Genomic DNA, 21663 nt, shown 5'->3' with positions numbered 1-21663 from the left:
GAGTTAGCGGAAAATGGCTTTGAATGCTCACACACATCTAAAACGTGGTAGAAGAGTCTAAAAATGACAGAGAATATGAGATGAGATATTTTAATAGGCAGGCGTGTTTTGCATTATAGCCGTTAAAATTAGTTGGATAACAAACGACTCTATATCATCATCTTCTTCTTCTCCCCCATATTGATTCTGCAAACCATGAGCAGCTGCATCTTCCATCATCTTCTTAATTCACGAATAATATTTCAACATGATTATAATAATCATCATTGTTTCAAGCTTCACCCATTCAAACAAATCCCTAATTCTAATTCTTCAATTCGGTTCCGAACAACCCTACCTAAATCATCACCCAGGCAAAACCTGAGCACATCGGCTCCACAACGCCCTGTTCAAAAGCCCGATTCCGGAAACGATGATGAGAATTCGGATGATACTGATTCACCTTCTTCTAGTTCCGATTCGATAATTCACCGCTTCAGGTACGGTTGGTTTATTCACTCAAATTGTGGACTTTTATAAGCCCCTAGGTTGTTTTGATTTGATTTGGAGTGCAGAGAGAAGGTGAAGTTTGATGAACTTGGAATGGAGATCATGTCAATTGCATTGCCTGCAGCATTGGCTCTTGCTGCTGATCCAATTACTTCACTTGTTGATACCGCATTCGTCGGCCATTTAGGTAACTAAACCAATTCTCATTTTAATGTCTTTCAACTAGTTACTTATTTTGTTGTCAACTATATATATATATCCAAAACTCAAATCACGCTACGAGATGAAATGTTGAGCTCCAGCCAGCTCGTTTGTTTTTATTCTTCATTTTTTACGCATTAGTATATACAGAAACAATAACAACAACAACAACAACAATATTTTTCACATGCGCATAATGCAGAATTTATATACTACATAGTTTAATAATTCAAGTTCAATGCATAACCAAGTTCTAGTAAGTAATCATTACTACTTATGCTGTTCAAGCAGTAACTAAAGCAAATAAATTTTGTCTAAAACAACAGGTTATTTTAACATCTTGAACTTTTTCGGAGCACTGCAGGTCAATAAAACAATATATTCTTAGAATTATGATTAACACACACACATTTGGGCGAGCCAAATGAACAAGTCAATGAGCCAGCTAACGAGTGAGCCACAAGCCAAGCCAACCTCAGCTTGGGTCAGCTCGTTTACAGTCCGAGCCGGCTAGGCTTGGCTTGCTTGAAGGCGAGTAAATTTCAAGCGAACCATGAGCTTTTCGAAAAACCCTACTCAGTCTCATATATGCATCTGTGTCAGAGTTTTGTAATTTTGGTTGTTGTTGTAGGTTCTGCTGAATTAGCTGCTGTTGGTGTTTCAATATCAATATTCAATCTGGTGGCAAAATTGTTAAACATCCCTTTGCTCAATATCACAACCTCGTTTGTTGCTGAAGAACAGGCAGTATTAGTCAAGACTGATGACGGTAATGATAAATTCTGCATTCATAACATCCAAGTTTAACCTAATAATTGTTTTTCTTGATTTTGTTTGTTCAGATGACATGGCGGACCTTCCAAACAAGAAGTTTTTGCCATCAGTTTCAACTTCTTTGGCCATGGCTACCGCCTTTGGCATTGCAGAAACCATTGCACTTTATTTTGGTTCTGGTTTCTTATTGAACACCATGGGTATACCTGTTGTAAGTGATAATGACCAAAATACCCTTCAAACATGATGTGTCTTGCACATTAAAGGATTTAACTTGGAGTTGACAGAGACTAACTTTTTTTAGGATTCACCAATGCGAGTACCAGCAGAACAGTTTACTTCAATAAGGGCGTTTGGTGCACCAGCAATTGTGTTAGCTTTAGCTGCACAAGGAACGTTTCGTGGGTTTAAGGACACTAAGACTCCTTTATATGCGATTGGTAAGTATATTATCATTCTAATTATTATAAGATCATCATGTATATATGATATTTTATTATTTTATTTCTTAAAAAATACATTTTGCTTGTGGGCATCACAGTTGCAGGAAACTTGCTAACTGCGATACTTGATCTGATATTGATTTTCTTTTATGGACTTGGGGTTAGTGGTGCTGCAATTGCGACGGTAATTTCTGAGTACGTCATGCTGTCATCATTCTCATGTGTTTCTAGTTATTTTCACGTTGTAATTGCTAAATATTTATGCATATCATAGGGGTCACAGTTATTAACACGACACAAAAATAATCAAGATTTAGATTGTCATATCTAGCATGATTAATAAACAGGTAGCATTCATGTTTACCGGTATAACCTTTTTAAGTGAACAAGTTGACTCGTCAACCAATTTATGTCCAGTTTAACTCATTTATCACAACCCTCCAACCCGTTTAACACATCTACATCCGACCAATGTCATCAATCCATTTGGCTCATTTACATAAATGGGATAAAAAAAAGACTGTATTTGTTAGGCGATTTTAAGTGTCTCTGGGTTAGAGTTTGTGTCTTAGACGTGAATAAATATAGGGGTCATGTTTGGGTTCAACGTTCAACCCGCCAACGCTTCATATAAATAGACCATAGCTAACCTATTTAATAAACTGGTCACTTTCGTGCTGACTAGTTTAACCTGTTTAATCAAACATATCGACCTGTCAACCTGTTTAATTAAACAAATCGACCAGCCAACTCATTTACGACCGGTTTAACCAATTTATAACCCGTTTAACATGTTTACAAGTTGATTATTATCCGTTACAACTCTCAATGTCGTCAACCCATTTGACTCATTTACGTAAATGGGTTAAACGGATCGTGTGGGAGTTACACGATTTTATTTGTTCGGATAAAAGTTTGTCTTCCATACAAATAAATACATGGATCATGTTCGGCTTTAACATTCAACCCAACAATCAGAAACCCATCAAACACAAATCCCATCTGACACCCTTAATATTGTACAGTAATCCTTTAATTTCCTCACGAGTATGAACTTATGAGCAGATATCTGACTGCCTTCATCCTACTATGGAAGTTAAATGAAGAAGTAGTACTTGTTACTCCAAATATAGATGGTGAAAAAGTTGCTCGATATTTAAAATCCGGTATGTTTTCATAACAATAGATAAGTAACTGATGTAAATCTCAAAAAATTATAATACTTCATTTTCTAGCACAAGCTTTCATTCTTGGTATTTTGCAGGCGGGCTTTTAATGTCTAGAAGCTTTGCTGTACTTGTAACTATGACTCTATCTACATCAGTGGCAGCAAGAGAAGGATCTGTGCCAATGGCTGGTCACCAGATCTGCCTAGAAGTGTGGTTGGCTCTGTCTTTGCTTACGGATGCTTTAGCACTTGCAGGACAGGTAGTTAGTTATCTTTTATTGTTTGTAGCTCTTTCAGTTCATGTTTTTGAGTTGGTTCTTACTGTTTAACACTTTACCTTCATTCTAGAATAATGAATGGATTAAGCTAAACTATTTGATAGCCTAGGGGTGTAAATGAGCCAAGCCACTCATGAAAGCTCAAATCAAGCCGAGCTTATGTGCTCGAGCCTAAGTTTAAGCTTAAAAATAAGCTTGTTTAATAAACAAGACCAAGCTTCACTTGTCAAGCTCAAGCTAGCTCTTGAGCCTAAACGAGCCAATTATTTATATAAATATAATATAATATAATATATTATATATATTTTGTAAGAACTATTTTTATGTATGAATTTCTGATTAGAATAACTAAATATATATAATAAAATTTACGTGTGTGTGTGTAAATAATTTTTGTTGTATAATTGACAATGACATAAAAAAATAATAATAAATGTATATGAATTAATTAATAAACAATACATAAGCCAAGCTCGAGCTTTAGATATAAAGCTCGAAACAAGTCAAGCTCAAGCTCTTGTAAGGTAAATGAGCTGAGCTCCGAGACTAGATGAGCTCGGGCCTGGCTTGACTCGTTTACACCCCATAAGCAGAACTTTATTAAAGGGGTCTAAAGGCTCACATGTTTAGCTGGTCCATTGGTTAGTAGGATATTGGTGTACTCTTTCCTGTGATGCGTTCTCATGGTTATCAAAGTAAACCTTAGAATGTTTCATATTCTGCTATAGGCGATTCTTGCTAGTAGTTACTCACAAAGGAACTATGGTGAAGCACGCAGAGTAATACACAGAGTTTTGCAGGTTAGGGATGTATTGTTTGGCTTAAAGTATTAAGGCAAAATTATAAAACAAACTGGCTACTGATCCAACTTTCTCTTCTCAATGATGATCAGATTGGCTTAGTAGCAGGAGGTGGCTTGGCTTTTATCTTGTTCTTCGGGTTTGGACAGCTGTCTTATTTAATCAGCACTGACTCTGAAGTTCTAAATATTGCAAGATCTGGTACCTTGGTAAGAAATTTAAAAGTCTCATTATTGTTGTGGCTCGTGTTTCGGTCTTCTAAATTCTAATGAGTAATAAATTTAATTATTTGATGTAGTTTGTAGCTGCATCTCAGCCAGTAAACGCTATAGCTTTTGTTCTTGATGGGCTATATTATGGAGTTTCAGACTTTGGATTTGCTTCATATACCATGGTAACTTGCTATTTTTTAATTTTATTTTGTTGAATATATCAGCAACAGATCGAGCCGTGTAAGGGTGTTTTAACAGGATAAAATGGGCGTACTTGGACAATCGGTCCACAACAACCAAAATAACATTATACCCTTTAGAAGTGGGTAGCCCTGTAATGAAATCCATAGACAAATCTTCCCAAATGGCGTCGGGAATCGCTAAAGGTTGAATTAATCCCCCAGGTAGTGTTGAACTGGCCTTGCAACGCTGGCAAATGTCACACTCACGGACGTACTTCTTAACTGTAGCAGTCATACCGGGCAAATACAAATTGGCTGCCAGACGCCGATAAGTGCGGTAAAACCCTGAATGACCCCCGGTAGCAGCTGAGTGAAATTCGTGAAGCAGAGCCGGTATAAACTTCGAATGACGAGAGATCACAACTCGATGTTGATAATACAGGATTCCATTTTTGACGGTGTACCCGGGGTATTTGGCAGGCTGGGATTGGCAATCTCGACTCAAATGTTGGATGTGAGCATCGGCCTTAGATTCCTTGATTAACTGGGCACCCTGTATCCAGATCGGGGCAGATAGAATTTGACTAAATTCGCCTGTGTCGGCTCGTCGAGATAATGCATCAGCCGCTCGGTTTTCTCGACCAGGTTTGTATTGAATGTCAAAGTCATATCTCAGTAATTTAGCTACCCAGTTTTGCTGGTCAGGCGTGGACACCCGTTGTTGCAAAAGAAACTTCAAACTCTTTTGGTCGGTATACACAATGAACCGAGCCCCTAACAAATAAGGCCGCCAATGTTGGACCGCGAGAACCAAAGCCATCATTTCTCGCTCATAAGCTGACTTAGCCAAGTTCCGATCACTCAAAGCCTTGCTAAAAATAAGCAAGAGGTTTCTGATGCTGCATCAACACAGCTCCAATACCACGGCCAGAAGCGTCACACTCTACAACAAAAGGAGCAGAAAAATCGGGAAGAGCCAAAACTGGAGCTGTAACTAGAGCGTGCTTTAACTGATCAAAGGCTTGTTGGGCGGATTCCTGCCATCCAAAAGCATCTTTCTTTGTCAAACCAGTGAGGGGTCTCGCAATGCTTCCATAATTCTTGACAAATTTTCGGTAATACCCTGTTAAGCCCAAAAAACCTCTTAACCCTTTCAAATTTTTTGGAATAGGCCACGCAATAACTGCCTCCACCTTTTTTGGATCCATAGAAACTCCTTGGTCATCTATAAGATGACCCAAATACTCGACCGAGGTCTGCCCAAAGGAACATTTTTTACGATTAATCATAAATTGATGGTCAAGAAGGAGTTGAAAGGCCAATTGCAAGTCAGATAAATGGGATTCCCAAGATGGACTATAGATCAGAATGTCATAAAAAAAATGACCACTTTCTTACGTAGAAGAGGACGAAAAATATCATTCATTATGGCTTGGAATGTCGCCGGTGCGTTCGTCAATCCGAACGGCATTACGAGGTATTCGTAATGACCATCATGCGTGCGAAACGCGGTTTTCTCAATGCTATCTTCACGCATACGGATCTGGTTGTAACCGGATTTTAAGTCCAATTTGGTAAAAAACTGAGCACCATGTAACTCGTCCAATAGTTCATCCACAACAGGAATGGGAAACTTATCCGGTACGGTAGCTTTGTTAAGAGCCCGATAATCAACACACATTCGCCCTGAGTTGTCTTTTTTGCGAACCAAAATGACAGGACTGGAATAAGCACTGCAACTAGGACGAATCATTCCCAATGACAGAAGTTCCTGAACTTGGCGCTCAATTTCGGTTTTTAGGATGTGAGGGTAACGGTAAGGTCAAACCGCAATCGGTTCTGAATTTACAAGAGTAATCCCATGATCATGAGAGCGAGCCGGAGGTAACCCGGTTGGACTCTGGAACAAAGCTGTGTACATATTGAGTAGCGCTTGCAAGTCAGCAACTTCGACCGAAGACAAAAGCGAAGAGAACAAACCATCCAGATGACTCATTACAGCAAGGTCATGATCAGAATTAGAAATATCATCGAGAGCGAGCCATTGTTGGAGAGCCCTTGCAACATGACTGGAAGACCGTCATAAGTAAACTTCATCCACGCATGTTTCCAAATATCATCGAGAGCGAGCCATTGTTGGAGAGCCCTTGCAACATGACTGGAAGACCGTCATAAGTAAACTTCATCCACGCATGTTTCCAATCATGAACCACGGACTTCAGCCAATCCATACCCAAAATGACATCCAAATTACCCACATCGAGCACTAAAGCATCGATGAAAAATGTACAGGAGCCCACAAGAACGGGACACAACGTTCACGAACCAAAACAAAGTGACCATCACCAAGTTTAATAGGAATTCCAGCAAAGGAAGATGATGGCAGCGCCAAGGCTGTGACTAATCGACTTTATGGGAAGCACCACCAACATACTCACCGGAATCCCCTGTAGAGCCCCTTCGAGTTTTAGGGTTAACCCGCCCTCCATTTCCTGAAGGAGTCACTGTGATCGATTCCTCCTCAGGATTCGGTGTGGTTTCGAGGATGCAATTTTCCCGCAAATCATCCTCATCATCACCTAATAAAAGCACTCGAAGTTTTCCCTCAGTGCGAGAACACCCCTATCGTGAGCAAAAACCTGCCCTAGAGGCGGAGTCAAAGACATACCCTTGTCAGGGTTTTTAGAGTGGAATGGGCTGTTGGGCTCCCCACGGCCCACATTAATAAATGGATCAACTGAAGTTGAACGAGCAGGCCCAAATCGATCCGAATACCTGAAACGAGACATACGGCCCATGCCGGAATTCGGTCGGAGCATAGCATCCACATCTTTAGCCAAATACATTGCGTCTAATCGTGATTTAGGACGGTGAAGACGAACCAACTGTTTAACATCGTCACGTAAACCAGCCACAAAATAACCAATTGCCTGTGATTCCGGCAACCGAGGAACCAAGGATAACAAATATTCAAAATCATCAATGTAATCGTGAATAGAATCTGTGTGCTTAATCGTCGCTAATTGTTCATACGGATTATGAATTTCTAATCCGCTAAATCGTTGAAACAATTCACCCTGAAATTCCGCCCAAGAGAGAAAATCATTAACCTGAGTGACGATGGTGAACCAGTTTTGAGCGGTTCCCACCATGCTCAATTGAGCCAATCGAATGCGTAAATCCTCCGGAGTGCCATTGATGTCGAAATAGAGGTTTGCCTTTTGGATCCACCCCTGAGGATCGAAACCGTTGAACTCCGGTAATTTGACCTTCTTCACCGCCCAAGGCAAAACAGATGGTGAACCGTTATCGGACTTGGAAATAAACGGATGTGAGGTAAACACGCCACTCCCGCTAAGACCAGATCCAGACAGAGAAGAATCAACCGAACGTTTATCCTGTTGATGCATCCACGCGAGGACGGTCTTCTGAAAGTCACTAGATTCCGATCGACTGGCAACCAGCGAAGCCTTAATCTCAGCAACATCTTGCTGTAATTGAGAGATTTCCTGATCATGTGTATCGAGACGAGAGTTTTGATTCACCATAATCGGCAGGCCAGGAGCAGGTCCGACCAGTGATGAAATATTTAAATGAGTTGATTAAACTACACGAGAAAGATCTAAACAGGGGAACAATTTTATTGGTGATACTGAAATCAAAAAAAGGAAAAGAACAAGTACAGACTGTCAGGACCGTCCGTCGGGTGAAACCTTAGCAAAGGTTTGACAAGAACACACCGACACAAATACTCAAAAGACCGATTGAATATCCCGGCAGAATCAGGATATCCAATGATTGAGAATGAAGGATTGTGAGCATATATTAAACACAAAACAGTAAATGATAATCAGTAAATGCTCTTTCAGAGACAAAGATTCACTATATTTTATGATACGTCAAAGGTACAGTGAATGGAATGTCTAGGGTTTTGTGTGACGGCGGCTGTTTTTCGTAATCAGTGAGTGCCTACCAATTCCGTCCTGAGATCTTTACCTAGAAATCCGTACCCTAAAGGTACCCTAGGACGTCTATTTATAGACTCTGACTTTCCTTCTATAAGTCCTAGTCATTACATAATGAAAGACAAATCAAATACAAGTGTTACAGTCCTCGAGCAAGGTACATACCTTGCTCGAGCAAAGTTCCTATACTAGGTGTGCTCGATGAGTGTCTTCGAGCAGACTTTACTTAGAATATATTCTCTTTCGAAGAATACATATTCCCTTTGAGTAAGCTTCATTCATCTTGACTTGTCCAAACTTTGCTCGAATAAGTCCATCGAGCAAGCTCATTCTTCTTGATGTCTTCAGCTTTTCTTATTCAGCAATCTTTAGCATGCTCGGATGTAAATCTTGCTCGGTAACTGAATTGTGCTCGAAGTCTTTGCTTAGATTCACGTGACATCCACTTATTGCATCCATGCTCGTCCCCATGTGCTCGATCATCCTGTGCTCGTAACACTTGGCTGGAACTTGTATGATCAAGCTGTTTGCTCAGTTGGCAATCCATGCTCGATAGAAGAATACCCTTGCTCGTTGAAGTGTAGCTTGCTCGAAGCCTTTAACACTTAGAAGAATCAACCATTTAAGGTTCAGAACCTTGCTCGAAGTAGTAAAAACCATGCTCGATCGTCTGGGCTTGCTCGAATTCCATACTTAGCCGTTTTCTGAGGAGGTTGAGAAGATTCCAATCTTCCTTATCAAAAATCCGACCCAACACAGACTCAATTCTCAAAATAATCCAGGATAAATCCTTCTCTCCATACGTAAGCAAAAGCCTAAAAGTGACAAAATAAACTTATTCATGCCATTGAAATGACTACCCTTCCCCGTTTAATGGCCCCACACAAACGTAACAAACTCTAGCCACTTGTGCCATTTACACTTTTCCCCTTCTAGAATATACAAAATGTAAAGGTGTTTTATCTTTAGCAACCATGTGTGCCACATTCGTATCAAATATATTCCATGTGTTGAATAATATACAATTTGCAGGTGGTAATCGGAGTAGGAACATGTGCATTCTTTCTTCTTGCGGGTCCTAAATATGGTCTTGCTGGAGTTTGGGCCGGATTGTTTCTATTTATGACATTGCGAGTATTAGCTGGAATATGGAGGTGAGCTCATTAACAGTCCAACTGGGTGCTTTATTAAAAGTGCCAATTGAGTTTTGGTCAAAACGGGTTTTGAGGTTCTGACCAAAATGGGCCTAGGTTGAAACAAGTCAAACCAGGTTTTTAAAACTGTCAATTGGTTTCGGGTCAAAATGGGTTCTGACCAAAATAGGTTCAGGCTGAAACAAGTCAAACCGGGTACTTTTTAAAACGAGTCAATTCGGCTAGGTCAAAACGAGTTATGACAAAAATTAGCCCAGGTGGGAACATGTCAAACTGGGTAGTTTTTAGAAAGTTTCAATTGGGTTCAGGTCAAAACACGTTCCAACCAGAAAACGCTCACGTTGAAACAAGTCAAACTGGGTAATTATTTAAAGTGTCAATTGGGTTCTAGTCAAAACTAGTTTTCACCAAAATGGGCTCAGGTTGAAACAAGTTAAACTGGGTAGTTTTTCAAAATTGTCAAATTGCCAATTTTGTTCAAGTCAAAACCGGTTCTGGTCAGAATGGGCTCGCTTGAAACGGGTCAAATGTCCAAATTACATTTTTGGTACCAACAATATGACATTATATCCATAAGCATTACACGTGTTGATTTTGAACATATGTAACTTCTAGTTAACTACTCTCTGGACTTCATAGGTTAGGAGCAAAGACGGGACCATGGAAACTTGTTTACTCTGAAACTGATCAAGAAAACCGATGATTTATGAAATCCTTACAAGAATATGTGGCTATAAAACAGTTTTCCACAAGTAAACGATATCTTGGTAACCATATGAAGTGGATTCTATTGGTTTCCAGGTGGGATTTCAGATACAAAATATGTATTTGAGGTGACCAAGCACAAGAACACAAGCATAACATACTAGTGGCGCCTTTAAAGAACACATGAATTTGAAGAACTAGAGTGCAAGATAAGAACTTGAGTGGATATTCAAACCAAACTATATACCTGAAAACGACACAAAATTGATTACTAGATAGACATCCATGACAACAAGAGCCAAGAGGCATGCATTTGAATTCGAATTTAAACTGTTTTCATGACTAGTTTACATTGTAAAGTAAAATCATTGTATTTCTTTTGCTTCATTTTTCCTCATTTGTATCATCTATGGTAGTCAAAGTCATCTACATAAGCATTTAAGATCAGTGTGACAATCATCAACTGCTAACCATACATGGGTTTGATTTGAGTAAAAAAAATACATTCGCGTCCTAACAAAATGTTACAACAGGTCAATCTGGCCGACAAAAATTAGATAACGTCTTAGAATGAGTCACTTTTAAAACAACTTGTAAACTTAAAACAGGTACAAATGAGTACTAAAAACAATAAACCATTTTCACTTTTAAGAATTTTGTTTTCACATTGAAATCTTGCAAAATGTGGGTACTTTAACATCTCATAATAATCATATAAAAACAACTGGCTTACGAATAACCTCATATTAACTGAACTCCAACCAAACCATGATCTCATTCCAAGAATCAAATACATCCAAAAGTCGTTTCATTTCCCATAAAAACAAAAACATCCTCATCCCAATTGGCTCCATTCAATACCTGCAACTTTACACCTCAGTTTCATATTATGTTTCTCCTGCACCCAAAACACAATTAAACAAAATCATTCCAAAAGCCTAAAACCAAACTCAAAACACAAACAAACAAACCAACCTGTTCAAGCACCCGAGCCGAAGATTGTTCAACAACCTTGGCCAGCCCATTCATCTTCTTAATCATATTACCATACAACTCCTCCAACTCAGCCGTGTAATTAGCCGCCTCGGAACTCATTAATCCCTTCAACCTCCCAATCTTAAACCCATCATCGCACAGCAACCCAAACTTTTCACTCTCAAATTTACCCTCATCCTCCACCATAGACTCATTGCCCAAACCCTTCACCTCAAAGGGCAGATCCGGAAACGGAGAGTTGGGCGTGAAATTACCATAATGCCCTCGAAAACCCGGCCCCAAATTAACCACATCCAGGGTCCTGGCCTCAAAGGTGTCCGTTGAAGATCGGAATTGGAAAGCTTTGTATTCATGGGTGTGGATTAATTGGTCGTGAAACGGCGTCGTTAAGAGGATGAATATACCAGGACAGCATTTGGGTGAGCTTAGGGTTTGGACGAGAGAAGCAGTGACGGCGGTCTCTCGCATCGATGGCCGGAGATGGGTTTTCCGGCGGGCGGAGAACCAGCCGATGAGGCAGTCGGAGGTGGAGATTAGGCTGCTGAGTGAGGGAGCGTGGATTTGGCCGGAGGGGGAGTAGAAAGTGGAGGTGGAGGAGGAGGAGAAGAAGCCGGTGACGGTGGCGATGAGGGTGGGTTCATCGGAGGTGGAAGAAGGGTCGTCGGAGAGAGTTGAGGGGGTGAGGTGGGCTACGCGGCCGAAGAGGAGGCCGTCGAGGTCGCCGGCGGCGGAGGAGACGCGCTGGAGTAAGGACGCCAGGGTGGGGCCCGAGATTTGGATCTTTTGTAAAGAGATGTCGTCGCCCATGGCGGAAGCTTTGGCTTGGCGTTTTTCTCAATGGCCAAGAAATGGCTTATTATGGACTACTTTTATTTTTGAGGGATTCACATTTTATGCCTCACCTTTTCCTAGAGCGCAATGTTAGAAGTGGGATATCTTTTTCATGATTTTTGAAATTAATTTAAAAAGATTTTAGTTTTTTGATTTAAGAAAAAGTAAGTAAAAATCATATAAGTATAATAGTCATAAGATAGATATACTCTGAATCTTATTGACGAGTGATCAATCCAATTATTATCTTTCTATGGCCTCCTGTCTTAACGGAATTAAAAATGACTCTGGGACTTCAGGTTTCATGACCACACTCAGAGATGTTGACAAAAAGAAATATTTTATTTCATAACTGTTCTTCCCGAAGGAAGAGCTTCTTGAATATTTACATCATTTTACCCTAAGAGGGAGCTTAATCACACATTGTTTAAGATTACACTAAGAAAATTAAAATTTTTTGGGAGAGTATTCGATGCCTCTTTCCCTTACATATGTTACAATATATAGAAAGAAAAATGAACATAAAGTTCTTTTTGTTTACGTAAGTGCTTACGTAATCTTTTACATAATTGAACCCGTGTGGGGTCCTAATCACGTGTCTTCCATTAATCGACTGAGAGGTTGTCGCTTCGCTTGCTTTATTCACATGCTTGCTTTTCTTTAATCAATGAACCCATGTGTAGGGTCCAATTCACGTGTATCCTCCATTATTTCGTCTGAGAGGATGTTACTTTCTCTGCATTCTTCACATGCATGATTTTCTATTATGCATGCAAGTTCTTGACACAATAGTTTCTTGGTGGCAGGACCTACATCGAGCTTATTGAAGATAATTCGCTGCTCAAAGGTTTCTATGGCATGCTTTTCATGCACCGGTAGAGGGTTCCACTGTAACTAATGATTACGCAGTTTTGGCTGCAGTAATTAATTTTCTTGAAACTTCCAACCGTAATTTGTTGAAGAGTTTTTAAAATTTTTAGATACCCATTAACTCTAATGGAGACCCAGTTGCTAACGTCCTCTCGTTCTTCCATTATTTTGGAGGGTTGGACGTTTCTTGTTTTCGCTATTCTTACCTCCAAAAGATGCAAGGCGGGAAAGCTTCTTCATTGATACCAATCTGGTAAAGCAGAAGTGCATTCTATGTAGATGTTGGCATCTTTAGCAGCTGCTATCTTCTTTCTGAAGGTTTTTATAGCCTTCTTCATTCCTTCTGTAAACAAGTTGATTTCTTTTAAGTTTGCTGAAGGATAAATATTTTTAATTAATCCAACAGAGAATGCTAGATTGACTAAATGGGGATCTGCTCCTGGACAGAAGTTGTAAGGGGACTTTTTGTCGTTTTGTCTTCTGTGAATACATGTTCGACTTCAAAGTCTTTAGGACTAAGGGCCCTGGGTTTTGGCTAAGCTCGGAATTCGTTTAAACTGATTAGATCGATTTCTTCATTTTGGATATCTATTCTTTTCTCCTTTCTTTTTTCAAATGGTGAATTTGAAAAGCTAACCAGTGATGATATCTTTGTTGTTACTATAGGCATGGGAAGGATAGTAACCTTTAATGGTATTTCTTTTCTTCCAAATTCTGTAGAATATCTTGTGGCTTCTTGTTGAGCTTGTAACAAAGAGCCAAATTTTTTGAAAGGAACCCTTGTATTCTGGACATATCTTGAGAAAATAGCCCAGTCTTCATAGATTCCTCTGTGGTCTTGTAAGGCCCCGTTCTCGGAAGCCCTACTTTGGCGTTGGTTTTACTCATAAACATAGTTCTAAATATCAGAGTTGTAAGTCCCCGTTCCCGGAAGCCCTACTTTGGCGTTGGATTTACTCATAAACACAGTTCTAAAATCAGAGTTAATTAAAAACTTTTCACAGAATACATAATATTAAACATTCTTACATAACATAAGTGCTTGTTTTTAAACAAAATACATTATGTCTTAAAAGGTAACGTAAACGACACATGAATCTTCTTTTCTTCGATGCTAGTCTTAACTTTGTTGCCACGTGTCTTCCCTCAAGCAACCCGTCGCATCCTATTCACCTGCGTGCATACTAAAAGTCAGTTAAGCTGAGTGAGTTCTAGTTAATCAATTAACATACAATACATTCATGTTCTTACTCATACGTGTCCGGAGATACGTATTTCGGACTTTACTTACTATTACTTCTTTCATACTTGCTTTACATACATACATACATACATACATTCATTCGTGCTCTCATACTTTCTTTCTTAATCCCCTATGGTATAACATAGGGTACACCATCTCTACCATCACAGATATTTTTAGGGTCTGGTCCCTTCTGTCTCAGATATTATTAGGGTCTTGTCCCTTCTATCTCAGATATTATTAGAGCCTGGTCCCTTCTGTCTTAGATATTATTAGGGTCTGGTCCCTCTGTCTCAACTAACCATACAACCATACATGTCTCTTCACTCTTTCATACATTCATTTTCATACGTGCATACTATACATATCTTCTAATCATGTATATAAATATATATATATACACATATTCATTCGTATAAACATTCATTCTATCATAACATTCAATACTTAATCATACATATATCATACACATATCATACGCGTATCATACACTCACCACTTAAGGTAAGTGTATTAACAACTATCACATTGGGTATGCACACAGCCTCGAAAACATAAAATATAAGGGGCTAGAAACTCACGTGGAGTCATCACATTGGGTATGCACACAGCCTCGAAAACATAACAGATAAGGGGCTAGAAACTCACCTGGAGTCGGTTTCTCTCGCCGTCAATGGTAATGCCCTTCCTTGGTTGTGCACGGCTAACTGTACAATACATTACGCGTGTCAATCATCTGTTACTAGTATCTCTTATATCTATGCTAATGAAACCCTCAACTAACGGGGTCATGGAATTTCGCATGGAAGAATTTCTCATGGAATAATTTTGTTTCTCATGGAATTTCTCTTCTCATGGGAATTTCGCTTCTCATGGAATTTATCTTCTCATGGGATTTCGCTTCTCATGGAATTTCTCTTCTCATGGGATTTCGCTTCTCATGGAATTTCTCTTCTCATGCGAAAAACACATTTTTTTTACATCTTTTTTTTTGCCATTTTAAATTTGTTTTACTCCGTGACTCTTCCTTAGGACCCGATTTTACCCTTTTTATGGGTTTTGGCTTGTACCAACTTTGTATACCTGTGTTTTATGAGGTCCGAACATCACCATTTTGTTCTATAACATACCCGTGAGGTTATAACTCACCAAGTTTATGCTTTTCTTACATTTCACAGCCCGATCTATCATCCTATCAGTTTGCATGTCGAAACCGACTAAAAACTTAACCATTTAAACTAAAACCTACCTTTTGCTTCGGGTTCGGTTCGGATCCGAGACGACTCGAGGATCTGGACGTGATTCTTGTTATTTGAAGACACTTGAGCACCAAGATCTTCCTTACTTTAACCCGAATTTGGATTCGGGTCTTGAGAGAGTAGGTGTGTTCTATGGTGTGTGTGAAAGTGTGTGGAGAGAAAGAAAAAACGGTGAAAGGGTGGAGGGGTTGGGTTTATATAGGGGGGTTATGGGCCCCACAACTCACTCACACTTTCAAATCCAAATATTATCCAAACACTTCACACACGACTAATTTAACGACACACAGTTAATAACAAAACTTTCTGTTAATTACTATTTAACAAAAGTTGAATGTTACAAGTCTAACCTCCTTAAAATAGGTTTCGTCCCCGAAACCTGACTATTATTACTGAACAAATGCGGGTAAAACTTGCGCATCTCTTCTTCAACTTCCCAAGTGGCATCCGATCCCTTACGATGCTTCCATATTACTTTCACCAAGGGAATAACCTTACGACAAAGCTTCTTTTCCTTGCGGTCAACTATCTCAACGGGCTGCTCAACATAATTCAGCTGCTCGTTTACCTCAATGTCTAGAAGAGGTACGTGAGACGTATCATCAGCGAGACACTTTCTCAAGTGAGAGACGTGAAACGTAGAGTGAATTCCTTTCAGCTCATCAGGTAGATCAAGCTTGTAAGCCACTTCACCCACACGGGCCACGATCTTGAACGGTCCTATGTACCTTGGACTTAACTTTCCCCTCTTTCTAAAACGAATAATCCCCTTCCAAGGCGAGACTTTAAGCATCACGTGGTTTCCAACATAAAACTCAATTGGCCGTATCTGCTTATCGGCATATGACTTCTGACGGTCTTGAGCAGCTTTTATCCTTGCCTTGATCTGGTCAAATCTTGAGGACGTTTCTTGCACAACTTTCAGACTACCAATCTCCTTCTGTCCAATTTCTCCCCAACAAACAGGAGTTCTACAACGTCTGCCATACAACATCTCGAAGGGAGGCATACCAATACTCGAATGGTAGCTGTTTTTGTAGGAGAATTCTGCCAAGTGAAAATGATCATCCCAACTTCCTCCAAAGTCTAACACACAAGCACGTAGCATATCCTCAAGGGTTTGGATAGTCCTTTCAGACTGCCCATCTGTTTGAGGATGATACGCCATGCTGATGTTTAGTCTTGTTCCCATGGCTTCGTGGAACTTCTTCCAGAATCTTGAAGTAAAGCGGGTATCCATGTCTGACACAATCGATAACGGCACCCCATGCTTTGAAACCACTTCCTTAACGAACACGTTTGCCAACATTTCTGACGAGATGGCCTCTCGTATAGGCAGAAAATGAGCACTCTTCGTCAAATGGTCCACAATCACCCATATGGTATCGTAATTTCTAGCTGTACGCGGTAGCTTAGTTATGAAATCCATGGTGATGTGTTCCCACTTCCATTCCGGTATCTCCAGAGGTTGAATCTTTCCATACGGTTTATGGTGCTCTGCCTTGACTTGCAAGTAAGTCAAGCACTTGCTGACATAATCTACCACCTCGTTCTTCATACCCGGCCACCAATAGTCCTTCTTCAAGTCTTGGTACATCTTAGTAGATCTTGGATGAATTGAGTACCGCGACTTATAGGCCTCGTCTAGGACCCGATCTCTGAGATTCCCATGACGAGGAATCCACATCCGATCAAATCTGGTCTTTACGCCATGAGTATTGTCTATCAACTCGTTCTGCTGCCCAAAAATCCTCTCTTTCTTCATTAGCCCTTCGTCGGCTAACACTTCCATCTGCACCTTGCTGATCTCTTAGAAGAAATCTGAATTGATGATCAACTTATAAGACTTCACTGTCGCGATGACTTCTGCATTCTTCCGGCTTAAGGCATCAACAACCACATTAGCCTTTCCCGGGTAATACTTGATATCACAGTCATAATCCTTTATCAGTTCTAACTACCTTCTCTGCCTCATATTCAACTCTTTCTGCTCGAAGAAGTACTTCAAGCTCTTATGATCTGTATATATAGTACACTTGGTACCATACAAGTAGTGCCTCCAAATCTTGAGAGCATGCACTACAGCTGCTAATTCTAGGTCATGCGTCGGGTACGTGCTTTCGTGAACTTTCAACAGTCTAGACGCATAGGCTATGATCTTCCCTCGTTGCATCAACACGCAACCTAACCCTTGATGTGAGGGATCAGTACAGACTACCAAATCCTCTTCACCATCAGGCAGAACAAGGATTGGAGCCTGTGTGAGTCTCTTCCTCAGTTCTTCAAACGTCTCTTCCTACAACTTACCCAACTGAACACCACAGTCTTTCGGGTCATACTGGTCAACGGTGCGGCTATCTTGGAGAAGCTCGGAATGAATCTCCGATAGTAGCCAGCTAACCCTAGGAAACTACGTATCTCGGTTGGGTTTCGCGGAGTCTTCCAATTCTTTATTGCTTCAATCTTAGCTGGGTCCACAGTAATCCCCTCGGGATTGATTATGTGACCTAAAAACTGTACCTCTCGCAACCAAAATGCACACTTTGAGAACTTTGCAAACAACTTCTCCTTCTTCAAAACTTCCAATACTTCCCTCAGATGCTTAGCATGGTCAGACTTGCTTTTCGAATAAATCAATATATCGTCAATGAAAACAATAACCGTCTTGTCTAACATCGGACGACATACCCTATTCATAATGTCCATAAACATTGCGGGAGCATTGGTCAGGCCAAACAACATCACGAGGAACTCGTAGTGTCCATACCGCATCCGAAACGCTGTCTTAGGGATGTCTACTTCTTTCATCTTCAACTGAAGATAACCCGACCTGAGATCTATACGCGAGAACTAGCTTGCACCTTGTAACTGATCAAACAAGTCGTCAATCCGTGGCAACGGATATCTATTCTTTACCGTAAGCTTATTCAGCTCACGATAGTCTATGCACATTCTCATACTTCCATCTTTCTTCTTAACAAACAACACCGGCGCGCCCTATGGGGAAACGCTCGGCCTTATAAAACCTTTTTCAAGGAGGTCTTGTAGTTGGGACATTAACTCTTTCATCTCGGATGGCGCCAGACGATAAGGTGCTTTTGCGACGGGCTGTGCTCCTGGTATCAACTCTATATGGAATTCTACCTCACGTTCCGGTGGCAACCCCGGAAGGTCCTCAGGGAACACTTCGGGATAGTCGCACACTACCGGGACATCTTTCACATCTTTCGTCTCGGCCGTAGCTTTGACAACATACGCCAGGTAGGCACTGCACCCTCGCCTTAACAAACCCTCGGCTTTTATCATCGAAATGACGTTAAGCCCTGAACTTTCTCTATCATCATAAACTGTTACTGTGTCACCATCCGAAGACTTCAGTCTTATCAATCTACTCTTACACACTATCTGAGCCTCAAATTCAGACAACCAATCCATCCCTAATGCTACATCGAATCCTCTTAAGGTCATCACGTACAGGGTAGCAGGGAACTCGTGTCCTTCCAACTCTATCTTACAACTCTTAACCATTCCCATAATTTTAACTGAGGCCTCACTAGCGGTTTCTACCATAAAAGTTTCAGGCACACGACAACATTCCATCTTAGCTGTCTTACAAAATTGGATAGCTACAAAACTCCTGGTTGCACCTGAGTCAAACAATACGGAAGCGGAAATGCCGTTTACTAGAAAGTACCTATCACGATGTCTGGAATTTGTTTGGCTTGTTCTTGTGTCAACATGTAGGCTCTGGTCCTTGGCCTAGCTTGTTCAGCATCCTTTCTTACGCTTCCCCTAGCTTCACCTTCAGTACACTCCCTTGCCAAATGACCCGTCTTGCCGCACTTGTAACAAGTGGGCTTGGCGTTGCAATCTGGAGCATAATGCCCCACCTTCCCGCATCTGTAGCATGCATTCGATCCCAATCTACACTCACCGCCATAAACTTTTCCACACTTGCGACGAACATCAGCACCCTTTCCCCACTTGCACTCACCACCGTGCATCTTCCCACAAGTCTTGCACGGCTTCTTCTCCCAAACCTTCTGCTTCTTCTCCTTGGGGTTCCACAACTGGGTACCGGGTCGCTTAGCGGGAGCAACCCACTTATTCTCCTTCTTCTCTTCCACCACCACATCATCCACAGCCAGGTCATCATAAACCATTTCTGCAAGTTCGACCGCAGAATCAAAAGTAGCGGGTTTACTAGCCTAGACAAAGGTGCGGACAGTTTGTGGTAGTCCCCTCAAGTAGCACTTAATTCTCTTAGCCTCAGTGTTCACCATATCAGGCACCAGCCTTGACATATGGTTAAACTCGGTAGTGTACTCGCGGAGTGTCATCTTCCCCGCCCTCAAATTCAGGAACTTCATCTCCGCCCTCTCGACTTCAGCATCTGCACAAAACTTCTTCATGACCATCTCCTACAAATCTTCCCACCTCAGAGCTTTGATCTCAGTAGCAGTCTTCCTTTGCTCTACCATCTCCCACCAAAACATAGCTTCATCCCCAAATGACTGGGTAGCAAAACCCACTGCTTGACTGGGGAGGCACTTGCTAATCCGGATAACCTTGTCCATTGCAGTTATCCATTGGAGAGTAGCGATTGCATCCCCCGTACCAGAAAATTTTGGTGGGTCACAACCTTTGAACAACCTGTAGCTACACCCACCTCGGCCTCTCTTACCATTATTGACTTTCATAGACCGATCTTCACTCGATTCCTCTCTCATAGTCTCTTCATCTTTCTTACTAGTTTCCCCTATCTTCTCAGCGGTTCCTGCATGGCTCTCAGTTGATTTTTCTTGTTGAAGATTCTGCACTGCAACAGCCACTGCCTGGGTAATGGCAGCTTGTATAGCAGGGTTGAGCTGAGGCTCTTCCTCTCGCACTATCATGCTTCTCCCTTCCTCTGACTCGAGGACCGGTTCCTCGGAGGGCACTCGAGTAACGCGTGGTCTACCACGGCGACTTGTGCGACTTCCTTGTCCAGTAGTCTTCTTAGCACCAGCCATTCGAATTCTATAGGAAAACACAAATGTCGTCACTTCAGGAATTATTCAGTACAAGGACAGTAAGGCTAACAGGTAATAATAGTGGCCAGTTGTGATTAGCTGATCACGTTACTCTCCGTGTTCTATACACTTCCCTTTGTGAGTCCACTTGTGCTGGTGTCTACTTATAATAATTGGTCATTCACACATTTCACATCATCACCAAAAACAAGCAATTCTATATCTAACTATATAGTTAGCTTTCTTACTCATTCTTTACTATACACAAGATGATCACTTTCAAGCTTGCTTGGGTGACACATGGCATTCTCTGACTGGCATCTTCCTTCTTTTCTTCCTTAAGTCCCATTCTCTGTCCGAGTCTAAGCATGTAGGATGCTTATTTCTCTCGAACTTATGCTCTGATACCAACTTGTAAGGCCCCGTTCCCGGAAGCGCTACTTTGGCGTTGGATTTACTCATAAACACAGTTCTAAAATCAGAGTTAATTAAAAACTTTTCGCGGAATACATAATATTAAACATTCTTACATAACATAAGTGCCTGTGTTTAAACAAAATACATTAAGTCTTAAAAGGTAACGTAAACGACACGTGAATCTTCTTTTCTTCGATGCCAGTCTTCACTTTGTTGCCACGTGTGTTCCCTCAAGCAACCCGTCGCATCCTATTCACCTGCGTGCATAGTAAAAGTCAGCTACGCTGAGTGAGTTCAAGTTAATCAATTAACATACAATACATTCATGTTCTTACTCATACGTGTCCGGAGATACGTATTTCGGACTTTACTTACTATTACTTTTTTCATACTTGCTTTACATACATACATACATACATTCATTCGTGCTCTCATACTTTCTTTCTTAATCCCCTATGGTATAACATAGGCTACACCATCTCTACCATCAAAGATATTTTTAGGGTCTGGTCCCTTCTGTCTTAGATATTATTAGGGTCTAGTCCCTTATGTCTTAGATATTATTAGGGTCTGGTCCCTTCTGTCTCAGATATTATTAGGGCCTGGTCCCTTCTGTCTCAGATATTATTAGGGTCTGGTCCCTCTGTCTCAACTAACCATACAA

The 21663-nt window shown here is 40.8% G+C and overlaps 2 protein-coding genes across 2 annotated transcripts; one reads left to right on the top strand and one right to left on the bottom strand.

Moving 5' to 3' along the window:
• Positions 1-195: 195 nt before the first annotated feature.
• Positions 196-10441, top strand: LOC143575311 (protein DETOXIFICATION 44, chloroplastic-like). The gene is made up of 13 exons (XM_077059717.1): positions 196-479; positions 555-676; positions 1322-1459; positions 1533-1675; positions 1769-1904; positions 2006-2102; positions 2973-3073; positions 3172-3335; positions 4082-4153; positions 4246-4362; positions 4452-4547; positions 9545-9666; positions 10306-10441. Exons 1-13 carry the CDS (start codon positions 196-198, stop codon positions 10367-10369), a joined length of 1656 nt encoding a protein of 551 aa, XP_076915832.1. The 3' UTR covers positions 10370-10441.
• A 673-nt stretch (positions 10442-11114) lies between these two features.
• On the bottom strand, positions 11115-12174 carry LOC143575307 (uncharacterized). Its single transcript, XM_077059714.1, has 2 exons — positions 11347-12174; positions 11115-11269 (listed from the first exon to the last, which is right to left on the bottom strand). The coding sequence occupies exons 1-2, from the start codon at positions 12172-12174 to the stop codon at positions 11207-11209; spliced, it is 891 nt and encodes a 296-aa protein (XP_076915829.1). The 3' UTR covers positions 11115-11206.
• Between the last annotated feature and the right edge of the window lie 9489 nt (positions 12175-21663).

Source organism: Bidens hawaiensis, unplaced genomic scaffold (assembly GCF_021521415.1).
Source record: "Bidens hawaiensis isolate Kalapana, Puna unplaced genomic scaffold, B.hawaiensis_p1.1 tig00027334_1, whole genome shotgun sequence".
NCBI lineage: Eukaryota > Viridiplantae > Streptophyta > Magnoliopsida > Asterales > Asteraceae > Bidens > Bidens hawaiensis.
Note: the sequence above shows the minus strand (reverse complement) of the source record. Positions and strands in the feature narration are given on the sequence as shown.

Bases quoted from the DNA above. Each gene is read 5' to 3' on its own strand.
- LOC143575307 (XM_077059714.1), bottom strand. From the start codon at position 12,174: ATGGGCGACGACATCTCTTTACAAAAGATCCAAATCTCGGGCCCCACC. The intron at 11,270-11,346 runs GTTGGTTTGTTT...TTTTGGGTGCAG, and splicing joins CGGCTCGGGTGCTTGAACAG to GAGAAACATAATATGAAACT.
- LOC143575311 (XM_077059717.1), top strand. From the start codon at position 196: ATGAGCAGCTGCATCTTCCATCATCTTCTTAATTCACGAATAATATTT. The intron at 677-1,321 runs GTAACTAAACCA...TTGTTGTTGTAG, and splicing joins CGCATTCGTCGGCCATTTAG to GTTCTGCTGAATTAGCTGCT. The intron at 3,336-4,081 runs GTAGTTAGTTAT...ATTCTGCTATAG, and splicing joins CTTTAGCACTTGCAGGACAG to GCGATTCTTGCTAGTAGTTA.